The sequence below is a fragment of the Varanus komodoensis genome, unplaced genomic scaffold, assembly GCF_004798865.1.
Source record: "Varanus komodoensis strain SLA01 unplaced genomic scaffold, ASM479886v1 scaffold105, whole genome shotgun sequence".
Lineage (NCBI taxonomy): Eukaryota > Metazoa > Chordata > Lepidosauria > Squamata > Varanidae > Varanus > Varanus komodoensis.
In genome coordinates this window covers 318,578-343,086 of record NW_025335297.1, presented here as the reverse complement: position 1 = coordinate 343,086, position 24,509 = coordinate 318,578, and the positions used below count along the sequence as shown (strand labels likewise).

General features: G+C 45.4%; 1 protein-coding gene across 8 annotated transcripts in view; it reads left to right on the top strand.

Moving 5' to 3' along the window:
* Positions 1-24,509, top strand: part of VWA7 (von Willebrand factor A domain containing 7) — a 44,959-nt gene that overhangs the window by 19,897 nt on the left and 553 nt on the right. For 4 of the 8 annotated variants that reach the window (XM_044419582.1, XM_044419586.1, XM_044419587.1 and 1 more), the window contains exons 6-17: positions 568-763; positions 2,647-2,816; positions 3,591-3,703; positions 4,786-4,902; positions 5,036-5,215; positions 6,634-6,847; positions 8,728-8,880; positions 10,343-10,432; positions 10,804-11,084; positions 13,217-13,353; positions 14,267-14,435; positions 15,913-16,889. In XM_044419582.1, coding sequence (XP_044275517.1) covers positions 568-763; positions 2,647-2,816; positions 3,591-3,703; positions 4,786-4,902; positions 5,036-5,215; positions 6,634-6,847; positions 8,728-8,880; positions 10,343-10,432; positions 10,804-11,084; positions 13,217-13,353; positions 14,267-14,435; positions 15,913-16,341 — 2,249 coding nt within the window. In that variant the 3' untranslated portion in view covers positions 16,342-16,889. Of the gene's footprint in view, positions 1-567; positions 764-2,646; positions 2,817-3,590; positions 3,704-4,785; positions 4,903-5,035; positions 5,216-6,633; positions 6,848-8,727; positions 8,881-10,342; positions 10,433-10,803; positions 11,085-13,216; positions 13,354-14,266; positions 14,436-14,929; positions 15,333-15,912; positions 16,890-24,361; positions 24,480-24,509 lie in introns of those variants that run through there. The other 4 variants (XM_044419588.1, XM_044419583.1, XM_044419589.1 and 1 more) reach the window with 4 other exon arrangements.

The window sequence follows — 24,509 nt, the reverse complement described above, 5'->3', positions numbered from 1 at the left end:
AGAATCACAATAGCTTCAAAATGGAAATCACTGGAGCCCCCAAGTATTGAAGAACAGAGAAATAGATGAGCTGCATAGGCAGTGATGGCAAAGCTAACTAATGACATAAACAGAATTCCGTTAGAGAAATTTAATGATAAATGGAGATTTTATTGTGTTTTATTTTGTTCATTTTAGTTTGTTCTGTTTATGTTAGTCTTTCTTTTGTTCTGTATTTCTTCTATGTAATTGTAATTAATAAAAATAAGAAAAAGTGGTACAGCTCTCCCCAACCTGAATTGCATCAGAGTGAAGGTGGGGACTATTTTGAATATTTTTCTAAATGCAACAGGAAACAAGCGTGCTGGGTCATTTATTCATATTCTGGGCTATGCAGCCCCAGAGGGGACTGTACCATGAGCTTTTCTCTGAGTAGGCCAGTTGCCCTTCATCTGCCAAATGTCTGCTGTATAACATCTTGGCCTGCTACCTTGAATTTTTTTCTAGGAGATTAATGATGCACCAACCTTTTCCTGGAATTTCGGTATTTATGGGGATGGCCACGTCCTTCCTCTCCTGTCTCCTTAGGGAAGTGCAGTCACGGTGGGAGATTTGATGGCAGCAGCCAGAGGGAGCCACGTGGGGGAATCAACAAGGACAGCTCGTCCCAGTTTTTCTCGCCCCACCACTATCTGCACCACGAGGCGGCTGCTCTGGCCCAGGAAGCCTCCAAGCACTTCCTGGAGAAGCTGTGGCGAGAAATGGGGAGCAAGCCGTTCATGAGGTGAGGCTGCCTGCCCCATAAGACTTTGCGCACCATCCTGCTCTTCACGTAACGTCTGCCTCCGTCTGTGCCTGTGGCTCCCAATGCTCCCAACAAGATGGTTGCCATCCTGCTAGTAGCATGTGGAGCACCCCAGCTGCTGGGGCCAAATCCTGCCCGTGGGGAGGAGGCCAATGCCCCTTGCCCTCTTTCCTTCTCTCCATCACCACCAATCTTTGTGTGCTGCATTATCCCCATCCTAAAAGGTTACTGGCGGTAGGAGCTTCAAGCTAAACGGTGCTGGTATTTTGGCCCCACACTTTTGCCTTTGGCTCCCCCCATCACAGGAACGTACCCCCCTCAACACCTCTGCCGAGGGATGTCCTCTCTCTTGATACTGTGCCTTTTCCCTCTGACCTACTTTTCCGCGTAGCTCCTGCATCTGCCCCTTCTTTGCTGAGGCTTGTGCTTTCTCCTCCCAACATCATCCCAGTGTCCTGCAGCATTCAGGCTTTCACCTCCCTGGACCAAGTAGAAGTGTATTTTCTTGCTTTCAGCTGAATACGACCACCCACATCTCTCACAGAAGCTGCTGTATTGGTCAGTATTCTGTTTCTCCCCCACTCCCTTTGCAGGAACAGTTAGAATGTTTGTGATCCTTCCTCAGCTGATGGATGAAGCTATCTCATTCTGAATCAGGCTAAAGGTCTGCCCAGCCTGGTATTGTCAGCACTGACTGGCAGCAGCTGTTCCAGGTTTTCAGGCAAGAATATTTCCAGCCCTAAGAGGAGATGCTGGGGGTTCAACCTGGGCCCATTTCCCTTCAAAATATCTGTCTACCACTGGGCCACCTCCTCCACTGAAGTTACTAGCACAGCCAAGTTTTGAAGCAGCCTCTTTTATGTAGCTATACTCTTAGCAGCAATCCAATCTGCTGTGTTTAACCAGCCACAGTGTTTAACTCCATAGCACAAAAAACCTTCACCTGCTGATTTCTTTTCTGCATATCAAACACCTGTTAAATGAAGAATACAGGTTCATTGGCCTTGGAGGCCAACCTCCACCGGACCAGAAGTCCAAATTCTGCCCACTGTAGGAATCCCTGCTGTTACTTTCTATGAAAGTTACAAGGACAGAAGCAAACTGGGCTGTTCTGCATACCTGTGTGTATCTTGCCAGGTGGCAAGGATATCCTGGGCATTTCCCGGGGAACAGAACAAGTCAAGGCTTAAGATAGCAAGAAAAGAGCAGAGATTCGGAGAATTGGTTGCACGGAGGAACAGCCAGTAGGCACCCTTGAAACCAAAAGGCTTGCCTGGTCAGGAGACTTTTTTTTAGCAGTTGATACCCTGGCACACGATCTACGGATGTTCAAGGGCTTTCTTCCAGATCTGGCTGGTCCATTTTTTAGTTCCCTTCCTTGGCTGAAGCTTGGCAATGGTGCAGAGGCCAAATCCTCACCTTGCCAGACATGATTTAACTTGAGAGGGCCCAGGGCGCTTGACGCTGCTTGTCGGAACACGGCACCAGGCATCAGCCAACTGAGCAAACCCATGGGTCAGTTTCTTGCACTGTAATAACTGCATATGCACATAGGCATTCACATGTAAAGCCTTATGCAAATCTCTGCCCTTTTTTGCTCTGCTTTTGGTGCCGTCCTTCCTTTTTTTGGCCAATGTGTAAGTGGCCATCCTAGCCATATGTTTATACAATGAACAGGCGGGATCTGCAATGTAGAAGCAGTGGCTGCCTTCTTTCATGGTGGAATATTAGACCTGAAGAGCTAGCAGGTTCTTTCCACCTCCCATGAACATTCAGTTGCCTCAGACAGACAGTTTTCCCCCCTCGACTGTTGGGACAGCAGGATAAAGACCACACCATGACTCCTGCTCTCCCGTCCCCAGGCTACTGGATATCAGTCCGACAACAGGCTTGAGCTTCGTTGTGGACACCACTGGAAGCATGGGAGAAGAGATCAATGCCGCCAAGTTGCAGGCACGGGATATCATAGACCGGCGCCGTGGTACCTCGCAGGAGCCCGATTTCTACCTCTTAGTGCCTTTCCATGACCCCGGTGAGATTATTGGCATAGGCCCGGTTTCACTGGGGGAAACTGGTTGATTATTTGTTTGTTAAATGGGTGTCTTGCCTTTCCACCAAATGGTGCTTAACAGTTGTAAAATGCAAAGTCAAAATGTTGCAAGTATCAACAACAACAACAAAAAAAACAGATAAAATGTAAGAAATAGCCAATCAAGCAGATAATATAGCACAGTAGCTGCAAAATGCCAGCTTCTCAAGCCAAAAGTCTGTCTCAGTAAGAGCATCATTGCCTGCCAGAAGAAGGAAGCAGAGATGAAGCTGGCTGCATCTCCCTTGGCAAGATGTTCCGGAGCCTGGGAACAGTCATTGCGAAGGTCCGCTCTTGAGCTCCAGCAAAACTCTCTTCCGATGTTGGAGGGACATGAAGGCTCCCAGTGGGCTCATATCAGAAAAAAGAATCCTTCTTTGAATTAACCCCAGAGTCAATATAAAGGCTATGACCTTCATTAATGCTGAAGCAGATCAGTACTCCTGCTTCACTCACAAGACTCCATGAAAAGAGAGGGGAAAGGGGGCCCCCTTTTGCTTCCTGATTATGGGCATACTTGCATGTGTGAATCAGCCATCACAAACCAAACAAAATGGACAGGATGCAGACTAATCAAAGCATCTCTGGTCTGTTGCTTTTCAGTTGACTTGGTTCATACATTCAGCTGAATGGAAGAAAGTGATTGTAAGTGTGTGTCTGAACTGGCCATTGTGTGCTTTCTTCTCCTCTTGCTCTCTCTCTCTCTCATTTCTCCAGGCTTTGGCCCAGTCCATAAGACTAGTGACCCAGAAGAATTCTGGAGAATCCTTGACACCATCAGCCCTTTGGCTGGTGGGGATGAGCCAGAAATGTGCCTTTCTGCACTGGAGGTAAACTATTCATGTGAATGCCTTGGTATCCAAGGAAAGGCTAGAGGAAAGAGGAAAAGGCTCTCAAACCATTATGCCCTTTTGACCACTGGCGGCCTGGAAGTTCCATTCATTATGAGGCTGCAGAATAGTGCAGCATCCCTGTGCTGGATCCTGCCCTTGTTTTCTTTCCAACTATGGTGATCGAAAGCATTTTGACCAGGGCCATATCATTGGGTAGGTTAACAAGACTCCGGCCCGAGGTCCATGATTTTTCTTACTAAGTTTTACTTGAACATTTAAGAGTGCAATCCCACTTTATTGTAAAAATGATGTTGGTAGTAACTGTCCTCTTCCATTTTCTTTGTGGATATTGCAGTATCAGATATCCAGAAAAGGGTCTGCTTATGGGGAATGTTGAATCTGAATGCCTTGGCATCGAGGTGGGCTGTTCTGGCGGCTGCACTCTCTCTCTCACGTGCATGCTCCAAATTTTAACATTAGTGACAGCAGTTCGTCACAAAATTTCAACACTTCCACATGAATGCTGATTCCTGATTACCTCAGGCTAATATTCCAACAGTATAATTTGGGACAGGGGAAATCCTTCTATTTGTTGCTATTGTTAAATAGTTGGGAGTCAGAAGTCCCGGGACATCTACTACAAATTATCCAGTGATCTACATGTAAATCCATATCTACCTTCTGCCCACTCCAGATTTAGAGTTTAGCAAGTTGAACATTTTGCTGGCTATGGTATGAAAGTAGCCAGGTGGTCCTTAATGTGGATTGGTATTTGCATACTGAAACATCAATGAATCTCTGTCAAATCTCTGTTAAATTGCAGTCCTATGAAAGGTTCTGCTGTGTTTTTGTGTAAGCTTGCATATGTTTGTGCCCTGAGTTGTATATTTGACTGCTGATAGACTTTGCTAACTAGTTGCTGAAACAGATTTGAAGGTACAGTGTGGAAACCTTCTTGGGGCGAAAGCATCCAGGAACACATTTTTCTGATACTTTCATTTGACTGTCCTTAAGACTACAGAGCCATGTGTTGTGCTTGGTGGAATATGAATCTCACAGGTCTTTTTCCATTTCTCTAGCTTGCCCTCCAAAGCTCACCAGCATACTCTGAAATCTTTGTTTTTACCGATGCCTCTGCTAAAGATGCTCATCTCAAGAACAGCGTAGAAGCTCTCATCCAGGAAAAAAAATGCAAGGTTGGCTAAGGCATTTATTTGACATGCGATTTCAATTTTGCTACAATCTGATACCTTAAAAACTATAAACTCATGCTTGTTCTTTCTTTCTTGCTTGCTTGTTTGCTTGCTTGTTTTCTCCATGTGGCCCTAGGTGACCTTCCTAATCACAGAGGATCCATCCAAGACCAGGGTAAAGCGGGAAACACTGGCTCCAGACCGATTCAACCTCTATGTAAACCTAGCTCACAGCTCTGGAGGCCAGATCATATTTACAGACAACAAGAATATCCAGGAGGTGGCCAAGATCATCAGCGAATCCAGCATATCTTCGGTAATGGGAGTGGGGCAACAGGATTTCTTTTCACCACTGAGAAGGGCTCTCTGGCCATTTCCTCTTTAAGGGATATAATATTTGACTGATCAATTGCTTTAAAGATCTTTCTGGAGGGTGGCACTGGCTCATTTCAGTTGTCCTTGTCTGCTTAGCTGCATGTTGTTCTCCTCTTAGTACTAAACCTGATTCTGTCATCTTTAAACATAACAATGCTGGAGAAGAAGCCTCTAATCCATCATTTCAGAATCTTAATTTTGATTAATCTTTGTTTATTTTTTGAAACCTTGCTGTTTGTTTAAGATGAGCTACTTTCTTTCATCTGACAGTATTAAAACATTTGTTCAACTTCTAATATTTCCCAGTAATGTACCTCGGAAACATGACAAAACTATTCTTCTTAAAATGAATTCCTGTCTTGAAATTTCTAGACTACTTGTAGGCATGCTGCCTGGTTAAAAATAAACCCAGGTGATCTGTTAAGCATGCAGTTTTTTGCAGGAGAGGGAAAACAGTTATTTGAAGAAATACATGTATTACTGTTTTCATGTCAGTTTAAACCAGGATCCTTGGCTTATTAAAGCCACACTGTGCACACTTGTTTGCTCCTGCTGCACTTCTCTTACTTGTGGGTATACACATTGGCATGGATTGTCGGAATATGAGATCATGGTTTGTTGTGCTGAAACAAGCTAGATTTCATAAACCAGCAACAAACCCTGGTTTAAAGATAGCTTATGATCATTGCTTGTTTGGATTCAGGAAAACAATGCAGTAAAAATGAGGTACTGAGTAACTTGTGTACATCATAGCTAAAAAAGTAGAATTTCTGGATTGAAGTGAGGTCCAAAAGTGATCACTGTAGGCTATATGCATATGAGGCACATTGGAGATAAGAGAGTCTTTATTCTTTTTGGCACCAGACCAAAACCTTTTTATTTAACCAGTATTTTAATTGTTGATTTATTTATATATATTGATTTAATCCTATTTTAATCAAGTGCTATAAATTGTTATATGTTCTTAAAATTGTAAACCATCTTAAGATTTTCTACAAAAATAATAGACAGTATAGAAATCTTTAAATAAATAAATAAATAATGAAATAATCTTAAGAAATGTATTCTCACAAAAGAAATGCCGTTTTAAATGCTATTAAAATATTATGTTTTGGGGAATTAAAAGCTGCTACCAGTTAATGGGGGACACCTTTCTAGTTTCTCAAAATGTTTGTTTCAATTGATTTAACGAACTCATCAGCTAAACGTTGGAGGTTCTATCGCTATGACGTAACAGTGTCATGGGTATTTTTACACCCGCCATACGTTGCAAGGGTACCTGTGTGTGTTGTCCTCACATCATTACACATCCAGTAATGTTTCTGTTGCAAACCGTGCCCCCCATGTTTGCCCCACCAGCCAGCTCTTACAGGCATTGGGGATCTGCTTTTCCAGGTGATTCTCTTCCGCCACCAGAAAGGAAACCTCTTCGCTCTTAAGGAGACTCGCCGGAGGACAAAGAAGCAGGCGGCGGAGCTGGAGGCTCACCAGTTCTGGATTGACAGCCTGGTGGACAACGTGGTCGTAACTATCCAAGGGGTCTTCCGAGGCTTTGAACTCCGTGATCCCACAGGTAGCACCTGATTTTTTTTATCCATAATCCTGAACAGGTCTGTATGTTCCCCTTCACATGTTGGTTCTTAGGCTGCTTTAAAATGCGTTCCTATTTTAGGCCTCTACATAGGGTAGAAAAGCAGGGTGCATGGTAAATTATGGATACACCTCCATGTGTCCATAAGTCATGAACTCCTGGTTATTTTAAGGAAAACCTTAGAAAGGTAATCGCATTCTTCCTCAGGGGAAATTTGGCCTCCTTGGAAGCATATGAGAAGATTCCGGCACTGAGCAGAGTGCTGGACTGGACTGATGTATGATTCTGTATGATAGGCTGACCGGAAGACAGCTTGCTTACCGATTCAGCTGTTCCTTTCTTACATCCTGCTGGAGGAACTACTGACCACCTTGATCACTTGAGGTTGTGTGCCCTATTGCAGCTGCACTTGCCTGACCAGACAGTCTGTGGGCAGCTTGGAGAGCGCCAGAAACCACTCATACTGTCTGTTCCTCCCCCATCCCCCAGACCAAGAAAGAAATCTTAGTTTTGCCTCCAAAATTTGGTGGCACGATGTTCCGTATTTCAGCTATGGGGAACTAAAAGGAGCTGGCTCCCATGGAATGCTGGAGGAATGAAATGCCATTTCAGGATAAGTGACAAATGAACCTTTTCACACTCCTTAGTGTTAAAAGGAGGCATTTTTCTTTTGTTTTAAGAAGCGGTTTGCGTGTTGCCTGTGTCTGCTCTACGTGAACTAAGCGGGCAGCCAAGGATGCGCCTTTGTTCCATTTATTTATTTATTATTTAAAACTTTTATATGCCATCCCTTATGCATAGCATCTCGGGACGGCTCACAATCAATAAAATCAAATACATTAAAACTATCTAAACAATAAATAACATAGAACCAATAAAACCAATAAAACATGACTGTTGCATTAAAATACTGATTTTTAAAATAATGGTTAAATAAAAAGTTTTTGCCCTGGCGCCTTTGCAGTAGGCCTGTGGCAAGTGTACCAGGGCACACCGGCAACTGCTTAATTTCAGAATGTCCATATTCTTGAGGACGCTTCTAAACAAAGGGCTCCTGGCACTTCCGTTCAAAGGGTATTGTGCCTGCATGTTGTGGTCCAACACAGCCAGACCCTGTCGGTGCAAAAGGGGTCTCCTACTAAAAGTGGGGAGGTTGCAGATTTGGCTGTGTCTTTACTTTGTAGTGGCATTTAATGGTGGATGCTGGGACATGCCAGCTGGCTTTGACAGTTCTAGTTTTTCACTGACATTGTTTTAGTTGTTTAAACTGTTTTACATTTTGTATAAATTTCTTTTCCCAATATTTTAATAGTTAACTGTTAAACTTTAGTTTTAATATTGAATTTTATCCTGTACCACTGCTATACCTCTGTGCTGATTCGGTTATAATTGCTGTGGTTTTATTGTCTTATGCTATTTTTTTTCTTTCTTGTTTGTGTATTTTTAACTTTTGTTAACCTCCCACGGAGTCTTGGCTGTTTGGCAGTATAAAAATGAAATAACAGCAACAATTATATATTTAAATGTTATGCTGTTATTTATACCTATGAACTGCTGTGAATCACCCAGAAAGCATCAGCTATTAGGTGGCATGGAAATAAAATAATTATTATTATTATGAAGATGTAGTTGATTGAATCATAGATAGGCATGTGTTATGCCTATTTTAGCCTAAGATTTAACCCATCTTACTTTTAAATATATTTTATTCTTGTATAGTAATGAATTTTCAGGTTAACTGCTTTTAATCTTGATGATATGATTAGCAGCCTTGTGCACTGTTTTTGGCAGAAAAGGAGGATATAATTTTTATTAGTTCACATGAATGAATGAATGAATGAATCTAATGGCCTTCCTTGCAGGGGCAACCCAAACGGATGCTTCAGCCCAGGGTTCCTTAGCCAGGATCCAGTCCATTGGCGGCATCTACAGAGCATTCCTGTCTTCACCTGTCTGTGCTGGCGAATGGACATTGAGGCTTTGGTCAAAAGGGCACTACTCTGTGCATGTCCAGGGTGAGGAAATAATAACCACGACTATTCAAAATATGTCTTGGCCATCTTTATGGGCAGGAGCCTTCCCAAGGCAACGCATGACAGTAAACCTCACATCCTAAAAACCAGTGTGGTAATAGAAGGGTAAAAATAACAACAGCAAACATTCTACCTCGCAGGGTTGTTGTTGTGGGGATAAAATGGGGCTATGTTAGCTGCCTGATTTCATTAAAGGCTGGGAATAAAGGCTGGTGGTGATGGGTGCGCAATGAACTCTCAGCCAACCTACCTCACAGGGTTGTTGTTGTGGGGATAAGATGGAGGAGGAGATGGAAGCTACCTTGAGCCCTTTGTAGGAAAAAGGCAGGATATAAATCGAAAATAAATAAATAAATAAATTCTTCTAATTATACATGTGAATACATCTTTGAGTGCCAGTTGCAGTGCATCTGTTCTCAGTCTAAAACTGCAGCCATGATTTTGAAATCTTGCACCAGTGGATTATATATTCAGGATTGTTCCAGTCCTCCAGACCAAATATTTTTTAGTGGGTATAGAGCTGCTGAATCACTGCTTTCTCGCAGTGCCCTGCAAGCGGGATTAAAACCGTGGTTTTACATAGCGCTACTTAGTGTCTATAGGGAACTAGTGGTGCGGTGGTTGGAATGCTAGCCTCAGACACGGAGAGTGGCATGCTAGTTCTTGTCCAGTAATAAAAATCACGGGGTGGCTTGAGGCCAGCCACTGACTCTCCGCCCATTTTACCTCGCAAGCTGCTTGTGAAGATAAAATGGAGGGCAGGGGCCTGCACATTGCCTTGGGTACCCTAAAGGAAAGGGCAGGATATAAATGTAACCAATATATCAATATATGACCATGCCTACTCAGAAGTAAGTTCTGTTCACTGCAGGTCTCTACACCTGTTTCTCAATTATGTACAGCTTTTTCACGTTCGGTAGGCAAGTGTTAGGAATTGGCTCTTAATGCATCGGTCCGGGTTCTTTTGGAGTGGGGGTGGGGAGAGCTCCAGTTGAGAGAGGAATTGTTCACCTTTCTTTCGTTGTTTTTGCAAAGCTATGGTCATCCAAAAATTAACGAGCATTGCTTTGGAAACCAGTCAAATCCCTTGCACCCAGCAAGACCTGATTGATTGAATGTCAGTTCAGTTATGTTACATCCGCACTGAACTGAAAGTGATTACAGGGCAGGAGCAGCAAAGAGAGAGAGAGAGAGATCCTGTTTTAAAGTAGCGGATAGTCTGCAAAGTAGTATGCAAGTAATGACCAGATTCTCTTTTTAAAGTGAGTGAACCCAAAAATGATATTTCCAGACCTTGAAAGCTGGTGTGGAAGCCACCGTGCTGATGGAATGGTTGGAATGGGTCTTTCTGGGTCCCAGCCTGCCCCCTCGAGCCCCGGTCCCTTTGTTGGCCACGACTGAGCGCCGCCTTCTGACGTTTCCCATTATTTTTTCTTGGTGGCAGGTCAGAGCAGCCTTGACTTCCTCTATTCTTTTGCTGTTCCAATGGATGGACCCCACCCAGGGCTTATGATGGATAGTCACCCTATAGAAGGTACATGCGGGGTCCTTACTTTTCACCGTGTTTCTTCCTGCATAGCCATGAGAGTCCCCTTGATGAACAAAGTTATAATGACTGCAATGGTCTTTATCCCTCTGGATCTGGCTGCCGTAGCTGTTCCCAAGGGGTTCAAACATATGCAAAACTATCCCCCAACTTGGCTTCCAGGTCATGCTTAGGCTCTGGAAATCTCCTCTGCCTTTACTCCTTCCCCGTGGATTCTGTATTTAGTGTCCAGCTTTGGTTGACCGGCCTAATCACAGGGCTGGAGGTTTCTAGAAGTGCCCCCACCTAGAACCAGGCACACTGGGCATTGTGGGGATTGGCTGCATGGTCCAATTAGCTTTTAACTTGCATTCCAATAGGCTTGCCTACTTATCTGGTAGTGACGGTGATGGGCCTGAATCAGTCGAAGAGTGGCCCCGTTCAACTCGAAGCTGTGAGTTTGGAGGGGAGGACGGGCAGCCTCGGGGAGCTGAAATTGCAAGCACGAACCAGCCGGGCTGACCTCTTTATGGCTGAGCTGCCCCAGGGTCTCTTGACCAGCAGCAACTTCTCTCTGGTGCTACGTGGCGTGGACAGCGAGGGGCGGAAGTTGGAGAGGGCTGCTCCTCAAACTGCCACTGTTTTGGGAACCTTGCTGGAGGTAAGTTAAGGGAGAAGGGAAGTGCGCCTTAGTGCTCAGCTTTGGGAAGCTCTCCCACTCACTTTTAGTGCAGGGTTCAGCCCCACAATGAACCGCAGTGGTACCTCGGCTCACAAACGCCTCAGTTCACGACCAAATTGAGTCACGAACAGAAATTTCAGGAAGTTTTTTCCTCAGGTTACGAACTCCGCATTGGGTGACGATCGCGATCGTGCCCACCTCCCCCCAGGTGTGCCCGCAATCGCGCCCTTCTTCCTTGAAATTAAAAAAAAAATAGTTACAGAACAGATGAACCTTATTTACATTGAGCCTTATGGAGCAATTTGACTTGGCTCACGACCAATTTGGGTCACGACCAGAGTCCTGGAACGGATTAAGTGCATGAGCCAAGGTACCACTATACAGAGATTTGTCCTACAGCACTTTGTAGATCTGTCTGCTTTCAGTGATACACAAGGAGAATCTGCCATTCTCCACCAAGCCGCCGGCCAGCACAAGCGGACTTGGGCGTGGAGAAGGGCTGGGGCATGGCTTGCAGTCTCACGTCCTCCCCGCCCCACCACGTGTGGTTTACTTTCCTGTGGAGAAGCCTGTGTGTGAGCAAAGTAGACACGATGGCAGCAGGCCTGTGCATTAGGATGGCGTTCTAATGATGTCCTCCGGGTCTGTGACTCCCACCATCAACAGCCAGTGTGACCAGTGCGATCTTTAACGAATGAATGTTTAGAATAACAAAATGAAATGTTTTTCTCCACCCCAACTCCTCTCCCAGAAATTGGCTGCTGATCAAGTGGCTAGTAGCAATGTGAGATCATTGTTTTCAGGCAGGTGAGAATCTCTGAATGCTCGTTTGGCCAATTTACCATATTTTTCCATCTATAAGACACCTAAATGTATAGGACACCCCCCCCCACTTTTCTTACCCAAAATTCAGAAATCAATATTTTAAACACTAAATAGAAGGCATTTTTATTTAGTGATTAGGCAACGTTTACATAGTAGTACTGTGATATGATGCATCACACTTCGCTCTGAGCAAATCACTTTATTCAGCCTCTTTCACATCACTGGTTTCTCCTTCATCACTTTTAGTTTCAAACATATCAATTTCTTTAACTTTTGTTGCATCACTGCTGTCTGCTGAGTCACTGTCTACATTTATTATTTATTTAAAACTTTTATATGCCATTACCACATGCCTCGGCATCTCGGGATGGCTCACAAATGTACAATTAAAACAATAGAACAATAACAAATTACATAAAATTACATAAAAACAAAAAAGCAACTGTTAACAATAAAATATTAATTTTTAAAACAGCAGTTAAATAAAAAGGTTTTAACCTGGAGCCTAAAAGAATATAAACTCGGCGCCAGGCACACCTCTCCAGGGAGCACATTCACACACACACACACACACACACACACACACACATATAAGACGCCCCTCCATTTTTAGGTAAATATTTTTAAGAAAAAGTATCGTCTTATACACAGAAAAATATGGTATATGGTCCTGAACAATTTCCCCCCACTCAGTGCTCAGATGTGTTGGACTACATCCCCCATCACCCCAGATAGCATGTCCAACATAGCTGGAAAGCATGAGGCTGGGGAGGCCTGCTTTAAAAGGTGAGTGGGAAAGAGGTTTTGTTTCTGTTAAGTCCAGATGAAGTGTTCCTTCGCTCATCCCCTCCTCATCCTCCTAGCCTTTTCTAAAAGCAGTTTTATTCCCAGTGCGGCTTTGTGATCAGATGCTGTTCCCACCAGGAAAAAACAAATATTTCTTAAAATGTAAAAGAAAGCTTAGTCAAATAAAGATTTGTCTCTCTCTCTTCCCTCCCATAGTTTTGTTTTTGCAAACCATCCTGTTTTCACTGTATCCTCCCTTAAGATTAATTCCGTTCTGTTGGAAAATCTTCAACTTGGCCACAGCACTAAGGACCCCAGCCTGGTGCAGGGAGCGCTAGTCTGGGCTGCCTGCTATTCTGTAAGGTAGTCGGTTCCAAGCAGCTGCCTATCAGCACATCCACCTGCAGATGAGCACCCAAATAACCACCTTTCAGGGAGCTCTCGCTCTGCAAATTCTCTATCCAGCCCAAGTTCTATAACCTGCACCTGGTCTGTTCCAGCTGAGCAGAGATACTCCTGTGTTCCCAGGGAAGCCGGCTTCCATCTCCTGGAAGGTGACAAATCCTGGCTCACCCAAGCAATATGTCCTGCAAGTGAGCAGTGTCCCCCACTTTCCGGCAAACATCTCCAGCTCCAGGTAACTTGAGTTAATAAGCAATGCTGGAAGGCACCTGTTCCTTATGTTGGGTCTTAGTATGCCCTAGACTTCCATCAGTGGCCCGCAGATGGGGCAGACAGTCTATATGGAGCATGCACAGAGGGACAGGAGTGATGCATGAACTCGGAGGGTTCTGCTTTTCTTCTGTGGAACTCAAGGTAGCGTCCATGGAGTTGCTAGGTGGTCTCCCGTCGGGGACCTCCTGCTGCATCAGCTGTCTTCAGGCTATAGCCCTTGGCCATGAACGTGCTTTCCACCTCCTGGTGCCTTTGCAAGCTGGTGCACGGCTGCCCGTCTTCTTCCACATACCTCTGAGGTTCTCGTCATTTGGGAGGGTTATTGTAGCCAATACTGAGCTAGATGGGCCAAGGGTCTGACCCTGTATAATGTGCCCATGAGGGGTAATAGTACAACTTGCTTTTCTAACCCACGAACACTTGGAGAGATTGAAAGAATTGGGCTTGTTTCGCCTGAGGAGAGGTATGATCGCACTCCACCAGTACTTGAAAGATTGTCACAGAGAGGAAGACACAGAATAACGGACTCGTTTCAGGAAGCCAGATTCTGGCTAGATATCAGGAAGAACTTCCTGACTGTTAGAGCAGCATGATCTGGGGAGGTTGTGGGCTCTCCCACACGAGAGGCATCCACGATGCAGTGGGACAGCCATCTAATGGCTTAACCTGGCTGAACCTGGAGTCCTGCACTGAGCAGGGGCTGGGCCCTCTGGCCCCTTCCAACTCTGCTATTCTATGAGTTGGTGATTCTGGCAAGTCTTCGAGGAGTGCTTCCAATGGCCTCTGTGGGAAACCTGCAGCCCCCACAAGGCCACATCTTGCTCAGGACATTCATCAACATTATGATCTATAATATTCCTCTCCCTTCTTTACAGACTGCAGTTAAGCCATAACCAGACAGCCACAGGGCAGATCTCCCTGCAGGTCCCTGCTACTGCTGTTCCTGGCTCCCTGCTTACTGTAACCCTGCGGGCCATCACCCTTCAGCCAGCTGGGGACCCAAGCTTTGCCCATGTTCATCTGCTCGTGATGCCTCTGCCTCTGGTGAGTCTTGAGGGCACCAGCTGAAGATTTTGGGGAGTGAGTTATTCGCATTGGCAGCAGTGTCTGGGCCATGTTTCCCATGCCTTATCTTTTCCCTCTGTGCACTTTTTCTGGGAACAAACTGTGTTCCAAACACATGAAAATAGCATTCCCCCATCTTTCAGTTTTCTGGCTCCAACAATGATGAATTAGATGCACAATCTGGGTGAAATGCTGGTAAGCCACACCCAGCTGTGTGATAGGCCAAACCTCTGTGAGTTTGTTTGCTGAATCCTTTGGGGGTTTTGGTTTTGTGAAACCATCTGAATTAGTATCCATCATGACACCTTGCAGTGAATCCCATGTGTCAGTTATGAGTCTAGTAGTATACTCCTGTGCATGCTTACTCAGAAGTAAATATCCAACCTGGTAGCTGAATTCAGGATTGCACCTTGACTAAGGCAACTCTTTGAATTCTCTGTAATGGGACAATTCCTGGGTTTTGTTTCTTTCAGCTTCTCCAGATGAGGCTTGAAACCTGCCACTTTTCAAGCACTAATATCTTGAATGGGTTTTGGAAGTAAATCGGCAGCCAAAATGTTAAGTTTCTAAGAAGTAGAGCAAAATATTTCCGTCTGGCTGTTCTAGCTAAAATTCTGCACCATTGGAACTGGGAGTTCCAATTGGAACTGGGCCTCAGTCAGGCCCTCGTCCACTGCCGCTTTTATTCCGAGCTTTGCAGGCACTGTCTGTGGTGCTGAACCACATCCCCAAATAAGTCCATGAACGTGGAGCACCATGGACAGCTCAGAGTGGATGAGGAGACACCGGACCCATACAGGGGCCACTAGCCTCCCTTCCAAGCCCCATGCGTCACAACTTGGTGTGTAGTGGTTAAGAGCGTGGGACTGGGACTCAGGCGATCTGGGCTCTAGTCCCCCCTCAGCCATGGAGCCAACTGGGTGACTTTAGGCCAGTCACACACTCTCAGCCCAACCTCCCTCACAGGGTTGTTGTTGTGGGGATAAGATGGAGGAGGAGTATGATGTAAGCTGCCTTGAGCCCTTTGTAGGAAAAAGGCAGGATATAAATCACAATGTAAATAAATAAACAAACTTACAGTAGCCCAACATGGAGATTGCCCAAGCTTGGATTACTGTAGTCAGAGAATGTTATCGTGTTGGGTCTTCAGCACTTCTTGATTCCAAGCATTTATGTCTTATATAAAAATCCTGCCTATGCTATAGCCTAGCATAGCACAGGGTGTGCAGTTGTGAACCTGCACACTGTTGTTGGATTTGCTTTTTGCATGTTATTGACAACTGCCACACTGTGGGGAACCCAGCTGGTCTACCAGGAAGGCATTTGGGGAGAAGTGAGGAGCATGCCCAGGGGCTGCGGTTCCTCCATGCTTCGGGTACAGCCCCCTGCTGCCTCACACCCTCAAACCCTCCATCCCGAGATGGCCGAACACATCGCTGCTCCTCTTTGCCCGCAGGTGCAGAGCCACACGGCCCCGCTCTGCAACATCACTTCCCTGAGCGGCTCCTGTGGCCCGTTGGAGCCTTCCTGTCACAGCCAGCGCTGGATGGCCACCATGCGAATCTGGGACCAAGCCGGCCTCCGCTCAGTGCAGGTGGACGGCGGCCCGGCACTTCCTCGCCAAGCTGACGGGCCAGCGGAGCTGGTCACCTACGCCTCGGACTGCTGCTCGCCAAGTGCCGAGCTGGTGGTCACCAACCTGTTTGGGGAGGAGTATCGGTGCCAAGTGGCAGCACCGCCCGCTCCCCTCCCTGGCAGGGCAGCGGCAGCAGTGCCCTCTACTGTCGAGAGCGCAGGGCCCGTTGCTGCCGCCACCACCATGAGGGGGTGGCTACTGCCTGTCCTGGTGACAGCAAATGGGCTAGGCTTGTGCGACTTCACATAACTCCACGCTGTCATTAAGGATGTGACAACTGGGGGTGCTGGAGCGCATGGGCATTCTCCCGACTTCGCTTCGGAGCTCACTCCCCTTCTAGTCTGCAACTGTTCTGGGGTTGATTCAAATGGGGAAAAGTTGTTGCAGTTTGAAAAAATGGTTCATTTTGGCAAATCATGTTTGGGAACTTGAGGACGTTTCTGGAGAGCATGTGCTGCCATTCCTGTTTGTGTTCAGGAATGGTAAATGGGGCTTCTTCGAGCGATTTGCAAACTGGAACCAACTTATCTTGCATCTCTCGTAATAAGGTGAGGGCAGAACTCTCCCTGTAGAGGCTGCCCTCTGCTGAGGTGTTGTGATAGCAGGTGAATGGACTTGGGGGAAAATAGAAAAGCTGAACACAAGGGCAGTTCCTGAACTCTGGGCTCCTGTGGAAGAAGCAGAGGATATTCCACGAAGGGACTACTGACGCATATTGCACTGAAATTCACAGGGGGGTGATATTGTCATTATCCCGGAATCTCAATTTGAGAAGAGGAAATAAACCTAGGGTTCGTGGGAAAGATCAAGTGTCCAGACCATCCTGGCTTTATTGTCTTACCCAGGCTCCCACGGTAGACTCTCACGATAATGCATTACCAGGCAGGCAGAGGTGAACTCTGCTGCCAAGCTTCAACACAACTACAGGGTTTTTATACCCTCCCAGGTACAGGGCAATTGATGACAGAATGCAAAGATTACAATAAGATTCTGAGGTCATCACATACAGAACAGATAAAGAAATGTCAGTCAATCACACTGTAACAATGAGATTACAATATTTCTAATTGCAGTGTATTGACACTTTAGTTGAGTAACTTGAACCCATCTCCAGGTCTGCTTAGGCATGTAAATTCAAGCTACTGAGAAACTATTCATGATAAGCATAGACCCTTATCTAGACTCTAGACATCCTGAATGACCAGGGCACATGAAGCCCTCTGGGCTAGGAAGATACTTCCTTGTAAAACTGAATTCCAACAATGATTATTTAACAATTGTGAAGGTATACAATGTAAATTTGGACTAAATGGCCTGTGTACTGTAGCTTACAGCTAAAGGTGAGAGAAAGGAGCGGGGGAATGCCATTTTAAACAGTGACAGCTTGGTTTTGAGAAGGAAGACAGGATTTGATGCCACAATGCAAAAGCACACAGAAGTAATGCTTTTCGGACAGGATTTATCCAAATTTTCCCAACAATATGCAGAAGCCCCGAATGGGCTTTTACCTGGTCTGTGCAGCTCTGAAGTCTGACCTTAACAGTACTGCTAGATATAGGCCGAGTCGTTCTGGTTTTCATATGGAGAGAATGTGAGCGTATGAAGTCACCTTCCCTCGAGCAAGTCCATTGGTCCACATGGCCCAGTGTTGTTGGTATGCCGGGTTACGACTCTGCAGTGCCTCTGCTGTCATTTAGGGCCTGGCAACTTGAGGTGGCAGGACGGAAACTGGGGCCTCCGCATGCTTGTGCCACAGAGGTATGACTGCTCCCAGGAGGGAGTGCCCCCAGGCCTGTCAGGCTCCGGACCCACGATCTTGCTGCTAGGAGTTACATACCCTGAATGGCATTCCCGGTCTTGGGGTTACTAGTCCCAGGCTCTGAGCTGGTCATGTCTCTTGCACCCTTCCCACTTGAACTTGTCCGTGCCCTCCTCTTTCTGTTGTTTTCCCTCAGCTGATCCCTGCAGTCTCTGCTTGTCTGTCGCAAATCTTTTGACCTTGCTGTCAGAAGTTTCTTTCTTTCCTGTCAAACAGACACAGGGTGCTTCCTGATGAAGCAAGGTAATGGCAGGCCAGTCGCTGGCCTCTTTCATTCAGAACCCTCCTGTACTTTTGTAATGCTATATCTAGTTTTTCTCCTATTGCAGATAATTCATTAAGAAAGAAACAGCAGAAACAGAATAGCTGTGCAGGGCCTTCTCCCTGGCTGCAACCGCCTTGCCTGGAAGGACTCACTGCCTACGGCATCTCTTTTGCCAGTGCTTTGTAAGCATCAAAGCTGTTTCTGCTTTGGGCCTTTTTTTGCCGGAGGTGCAAGCATACAGGAAAAGTAACCCCCAACTTCCACATGCGTGCAGTGGGATTGGCTAGGAATTTGTGGTGCATAATTGTGTCCTTATACTCCACAAAATGCATGGAAGTCTTAATTTTATGTCATAGGTTTAAAAAGTAGACATTGAGATTTTTTTTAAAATAAAAGGTGCAATTGTTGATGCACTGTTGACAGAGTAATGCAGGGAGGCCAGGGCTGCTGATGTGATTAAAACATGCACACACAAAGTGTCTGAGATATATGCATTCATGCATACACACTTATATACATACATACTAGGCCCATCTATTATCTACCCCTGTTGTATTGTACTTTCTGTGATTTTGGTACCAAGTCAGCAGAAAACAAACCAGATCATTTTTAATTCATTATAATTCTCTAGTTGTTGTAACTAGAATTTTTGCAGGTTTCTTACCTAGGGGATCTCTCTCTGACAGTATGCCATTTTCAAACAAATTGCCCACATTTTAACGCTCTCCTTCTACAAAGAGGAGAGGGGGTCAAAAATGCTGCATCTAAGGCATCTGTTCTTCTGACATTTTGTAATTGTCATTTTCATAACATTTATGCACAAAACATGGGATTGAGTGAGCGTTCTTTTTTAGAAAAAAAACTTCTAAAGTATAACAGCTCCTCTTGCAGTAAGCTCCTTGCAGTTATTTTTTTCAGTTTTGGTGGACTTAATTCCCTCATTAAAAAAAAATCATGTGGCTGCAGATTTCCTCTGACTCTGAAGAATAGAAAAAAAAAGTTGGAGCCATTTTGTTTTCCTCCATGGTTGATTGCATTTCTGAACCAAGAGCCAAAACCGAGTAGATGCAGTCAGTCTGCAATTTGTTCTAAACTGAACCAACAAATTCAGCATTTGAACAGAATCTTGTGCTTGGTACACAACCTTAATACGTATTAACTACGCATATTTTACAACATTTTCCAGCAGGTTACCTGTTGTCTGTATGGTACACACACCTTTATTCTTCTAAGTAACATGACCACCTGTATCATCTTGGTTCACATGTATGAACAGAGTACAGGTTGAGCATGGGGCCTTGTTGAATGATGGGTTCTGTTGAAATGCTGGTTGTCATTACATACAAAGCTTGCACTGTGGTTTAACTCTGGTCATTAACCATGCATTCACAGCCAATCAGCAATTTACTGTTTCTTTTCCTGGGTTTTCTTCCTGCTGCTCTGCTGTGCATATCACCTTCTCTACTTTCTCTTCTACATTCTCTTCACACCCCTTTGACACCCCTTTCTCACTATGGCCAAATATAAGAGTTTTTACAGGCAATGGTTGTTGTCAGGATCCTTGCTGCTGTGATGCTCTCTTCAGGTATTCTGGAAATTTGCCTTTCTCTTGCTTCCTCCCATGTGCCAGGATGCAGGCTGCTCTGGGGCTCCATCTGCCCACCTCAGTATTCACAGCCCCTCAGTTTCCTGATGAGCACCAGTTGGAAGCCCTGGGAAAGAGCTACAAAAGAGAGGGCTCTTCCCTACAGAGCTGGCCTCAACAACACAGGTCTGCCTGTGTGCCCTTGGGCCTGCATCTTGCCTCACTGTTTGTATCGTGCCTCGCAGCCTCACCTCAGCAATGTGGGTCTTCCCATTTGCTGAAGTACTTGCATCTTGCCCGACCAAATCCAGCCTCACTGTTGTGCCTCAGCGCTGCAGGTCTGCTTCCTGTTAGCTGTGGTGGGTTCAGCTCCTGACTGGAGTCTTGTTGCTTTTGGTTCCCACTGCATAGCTTGCCTTGCTATCTCACCTCCGCAACACAGGGCTTCCTGCAAGGAGCAGTTCAGCTCCTGCATCTTGCTTGACCCTCACCCTTCCTCACCTGCACCTCTGCTTGTCTTCCTGGATCTTGACCCTTGGCTTGTTCATGACCATTGCCATGTCTTGCCTTTGGACATACTTCTGGTTCCTGACCTCAGGCTGTTCTACTTGATCTGGACTTGCTACAGAGCCTTGCGTTTGGATTTTGGATGCAGTCTCGCCTTGGGTTCTGCTGCCCGGTCTGGGTGCCTCCGTCTGGTCTCCTTCTGCTCCTGTCCCGGTCCCCGAGAGTGTGTTCTGTGCACCGCCATCCTGTCACAAATCCCATTTCCTCTGTGTTTCCGTGTCTCGGACACTTCACCCCCAGAAATCTACAACCTGTCCACTAACCTATGTGCCACAGCTACAGCTCTGCTTCTTGCAGCCATTCTCCTGAGGTTAACTCCCCCAAGTCTGCTGCCACCACACAGGCCTCAATCACGACTCCTCTTTTCTGCTGCAGTCTAATAAAGTCCAGTAATAAATTCAGCAGTTCCTTTAACAGAAATGGAAAATGAAAAGGCCCACACCAGCCCCTTCCACTGTTCCCTTTGTGGCAGGCTTGCTGGCAGCCATTTAGATCAATGTAATTAAAGTAACCTAACTGTATTTCTGTTCAGCAAGCAACTGCGTAGAACACGGCCTATAGGCTGTTTCTTTTATTTCCATAAAGTTAAAAAAAGTCTAGACACAATTTTAAGTATGAAAGCTGAACATTCGGAGGCGGCCTCGGAGCATGCCTGAGGGGAGCTGTCCCCTTGCTGTCCCCTGTGCCTATAGCCCTCCAGCGCTGGTAGAACCATGGCCTAGAAGAAGCTTCTGGAAGCCTCCGTGTGGCTTTCATGCCAAGCACAGAGTCTTGCACGCTCTCGCTTTCCCGTGTTAACAGACATTGCGCTCCTTTTCTTCTACTTCTGAGTCATAGCGCCAAGTCCGCAGGGTAAAGTCCGCTGGGGTTTAAAGCCAGCCCCTCTATTGCTATCTTGGCAGGGGCCAGGTAATCAACATTTGCAAAGGCAATCGGTTCTCTACTTTTTACCTTCCTTTCACCTTGGTGTGCAGGCCAGGATGGCTTGTCTTGATGAAGAATTTGGGATAAACCTCTGGTAGATTAGGGGTCGGTTCTTTCTAGAAATGTCATACGTAAAGGAGTCCAGCCAGAACAGGCCCGCTCTACCCTTCCCCTGCTGAGAAAATGATTTTCTTTTTTCCTCATCCACAAGGCATTTACATAGGCATTTGATCCACTCTTGGCATTTCTTCTCTATCAGTCTCCCCCTGCCCCCATATTCCTTTCAGTAGCTGCAACTCTTAACAACCTTTCCAAGACTCATGCATGGAGATACTACACAGGATTGATTGCCTTCACCCTTTCAATGCCAAGTGCAGACTCTCATTGTCTTAGGGAGGTATGTGTGGATTCTGTAAAACTGGCTAACACAGAAGTTTGGTGTATGGGTTGAATGCGTGTGTGAATGTACTTTCAGCCCTGTTGAATTCTGCATTCAGATATTCCCCACATCATGATGGGAATGGAGAGGTCAGCATAGCAGAGAGTAAGAATTTGCATCTGCTCCAAACAAGGCCTCATTCTTAGATCAGACTGCCCTCTCTCCACCTATTTAGAGTCAAGGCCCAGGCAGCAGGTCCTTAAATGCACCCAGGAAAGTCTGGTCGCGCACTTAAATTATTGCCTGCTTTGTCTTCAGTCTTCTCTTTAACTTCATAGCAACCACAAGGGGGCGCTCCTTGGACCATGAAGGCAAAGATGGTGGAGTGTGTCAGTCAATCCTAATGTGGGCTCCCGAGCAACCAGCTAGGCCGGTCTTTTTTACCCCTCTCTGGAAGTGCTAATATCAGCTGGGAAAAGCAAAGCAAATTTCAATTAGCAGTTCTTTCTCCGCCGCTGAAGTAAAATAGAAAGGTCTTAGGGAGCCGGTCACAGCTGCCTCGTATCATGAGCTGCCGGGACTCAAGCTGGATGCCCATTTTGCTGTAAGGTGGGAGCTTCTTTGTGTGAACACTACTCCAAGCCCCATAATCCCTTTCAGGTAAACTTGATCTGTACAATTTTTCCTACTGGCTTAAATCTCTCTCTATTTTTATGCATATTATATTTTTATTCCCAGATGTTTAGTTTTTGCTGTATAACATGAATGTTTTGCACATGTATTTATGTATATATAGTTGTTTCTTTAGTGTTTAAAGATACTTTAACATTTTTAGTCTGCTGTCAATAAACTCAATTGCAATTGAGTTTTGAATCCTTAACTATTCCATTTTTGAAGTGTTGAGTGTTTTTTTCTACCACCATTTTTCCACTGGGGGGCAAGTTTTAGAAGCTTATGTGGATAATTCAGTGCAAAGATACTTGCTTTTTAATCACATGCCTATTTCTGTCATTTTATATAAGAATATTAGAATAAATACAGACTGTTAAAAGGGTATGGGCAGGTAGGGAAGACTGGTGGAAGTGAAAAGGAAGTAAAAGGGAGACAATCCAAAGGCTAATGTAGAGTTAACATTCAGCTTAAGAGCAGAGAGTTGTTTGATATTCTGTTCAAGCCAGCAAGAGGCCTTTGTGCCTTTTATGATGGGGGGAGGTCTGAAGAAAAATAGCAATTCCTGTGCCAGTTGGTGGCTGCTGGCAATGCTAAGAAAGATGATCATGGTTGCCAACATAGGTTTAGTTGTCCAACAGATAGAATAGGTTTTAATGGAAAGGTCAGGGATGAGGTAGGTGTGAAGGCACCATGAAAGAGCTTCTGAAGTAGGACTTCAAGCCTTATCATATTACCGGTTTTGCATGTCAAAACTGTATGAACACCTTAGAGCTGGTGTGGTGGTTAGTGTTGGCCTGGTGACCCGGGAAATCCAGGTTCTAGTCCTCACTTGGCCAGGAAGCTCACCAGCCACCCTACCTCACAGGGTTGTTGTTGTGAGGATAAAATGAAACTATGTGGGTTGTCTTGGTTCCTCACAAGAGGGAGAAGGGCAGTACAGAAATGCAATACAACAACTAATAGTTGAGTTGGGAGTGCAAAGTGGGTGTCACTAGAAAAACAATTCCCAGTCAAATCCCACCTTTATTTAACAAAATACTCACTACTGAATGGCGGGGGGGGGGGGGCTAAATGGGCAGGTAAAAATATCGCATGGCAATTCTAAAGGTGACAGGTAGCACAAACAAGTATTTATGGCATTTTCACCCCATAATGAAATGGGTTGAAAGAGTCATCCTTGGCTTGTTTGATGGGAAAGTGGAGAACTGACTAATACGAGGTGAGACCATTTCTCCATCTAACTCTTTTCACACTAACAGCAGCTCTCCAGACAGGAGGCCTTCCCATCACACCTCCTGTCAGCTTCTTTTTGGAAACTTCCCCAAAGTAAAAGAATTAAAAGAACCGGAAGTTAGGGCTGCCTGTCATGATGGCTCCAATATTGGAAGCCCTGTGGCTCAGCATACCAGTTGTAGAGGAGGGTGTGAATGTCCTGCTTGTGGGTCTCCCTTTGGGGCACCTGGTTGGCTACTGCGGGAGCAGAATGGTGGCTTAGACAGCATGCCGGTCTGCTCCAGCAGAGTTGTTGTTCTGTCATTTGACTGACTTCGCAGCCACTCCAGGTTTATCGCAGTGGAGGATTCTAGAAAATAATATGAACTGCCCCTTTAATAAGGACATGACCTTTTCAAAGAGAAAAATGAAAGAGGAAATATAACAGAACACTATTAAACTGAATTAAGGAAGCAGATGTGATGTGGTGGCAATATGTCTACAACATTGACTCCATCCACAGAAATTACATCCTAAAAGAGAGGGAATATAGAGCTAGGTGAGGCTAGTGAGTGCAACATCTGGGAATGAAGCTCTGTCACCCCGTTTTATATTTTTGCTCCATCACAGATATTTTTGTTCTCAGTTCCAATCGCTGCAGAACAGCCAACCACACTGACCTGATGTGAGGGTGAAGAAGAGAAATACAACCAAGTGTTTGTAAATTAAAAGAGCACTACAATTAGCCAGAGTGAGACCAGATCATTTGACAAACAAGGACAGAATTAATATATTCACTCTCTGAAGGAATGCCTTGCTGTTGTTTTGTTTTTGGTGTGGGAACAGGGACAGCACTCAGCATCCAGGAGATGGTACGCAGGAGGAAGCAGTATCAGTACTGATATACTGGGGAACAAGCGAGACAGGAGTTCTGGAATCCTGCATCACTGCAATTGTGCTACAGGTTGTGAAATTTTCTATCTTAATGCAACAT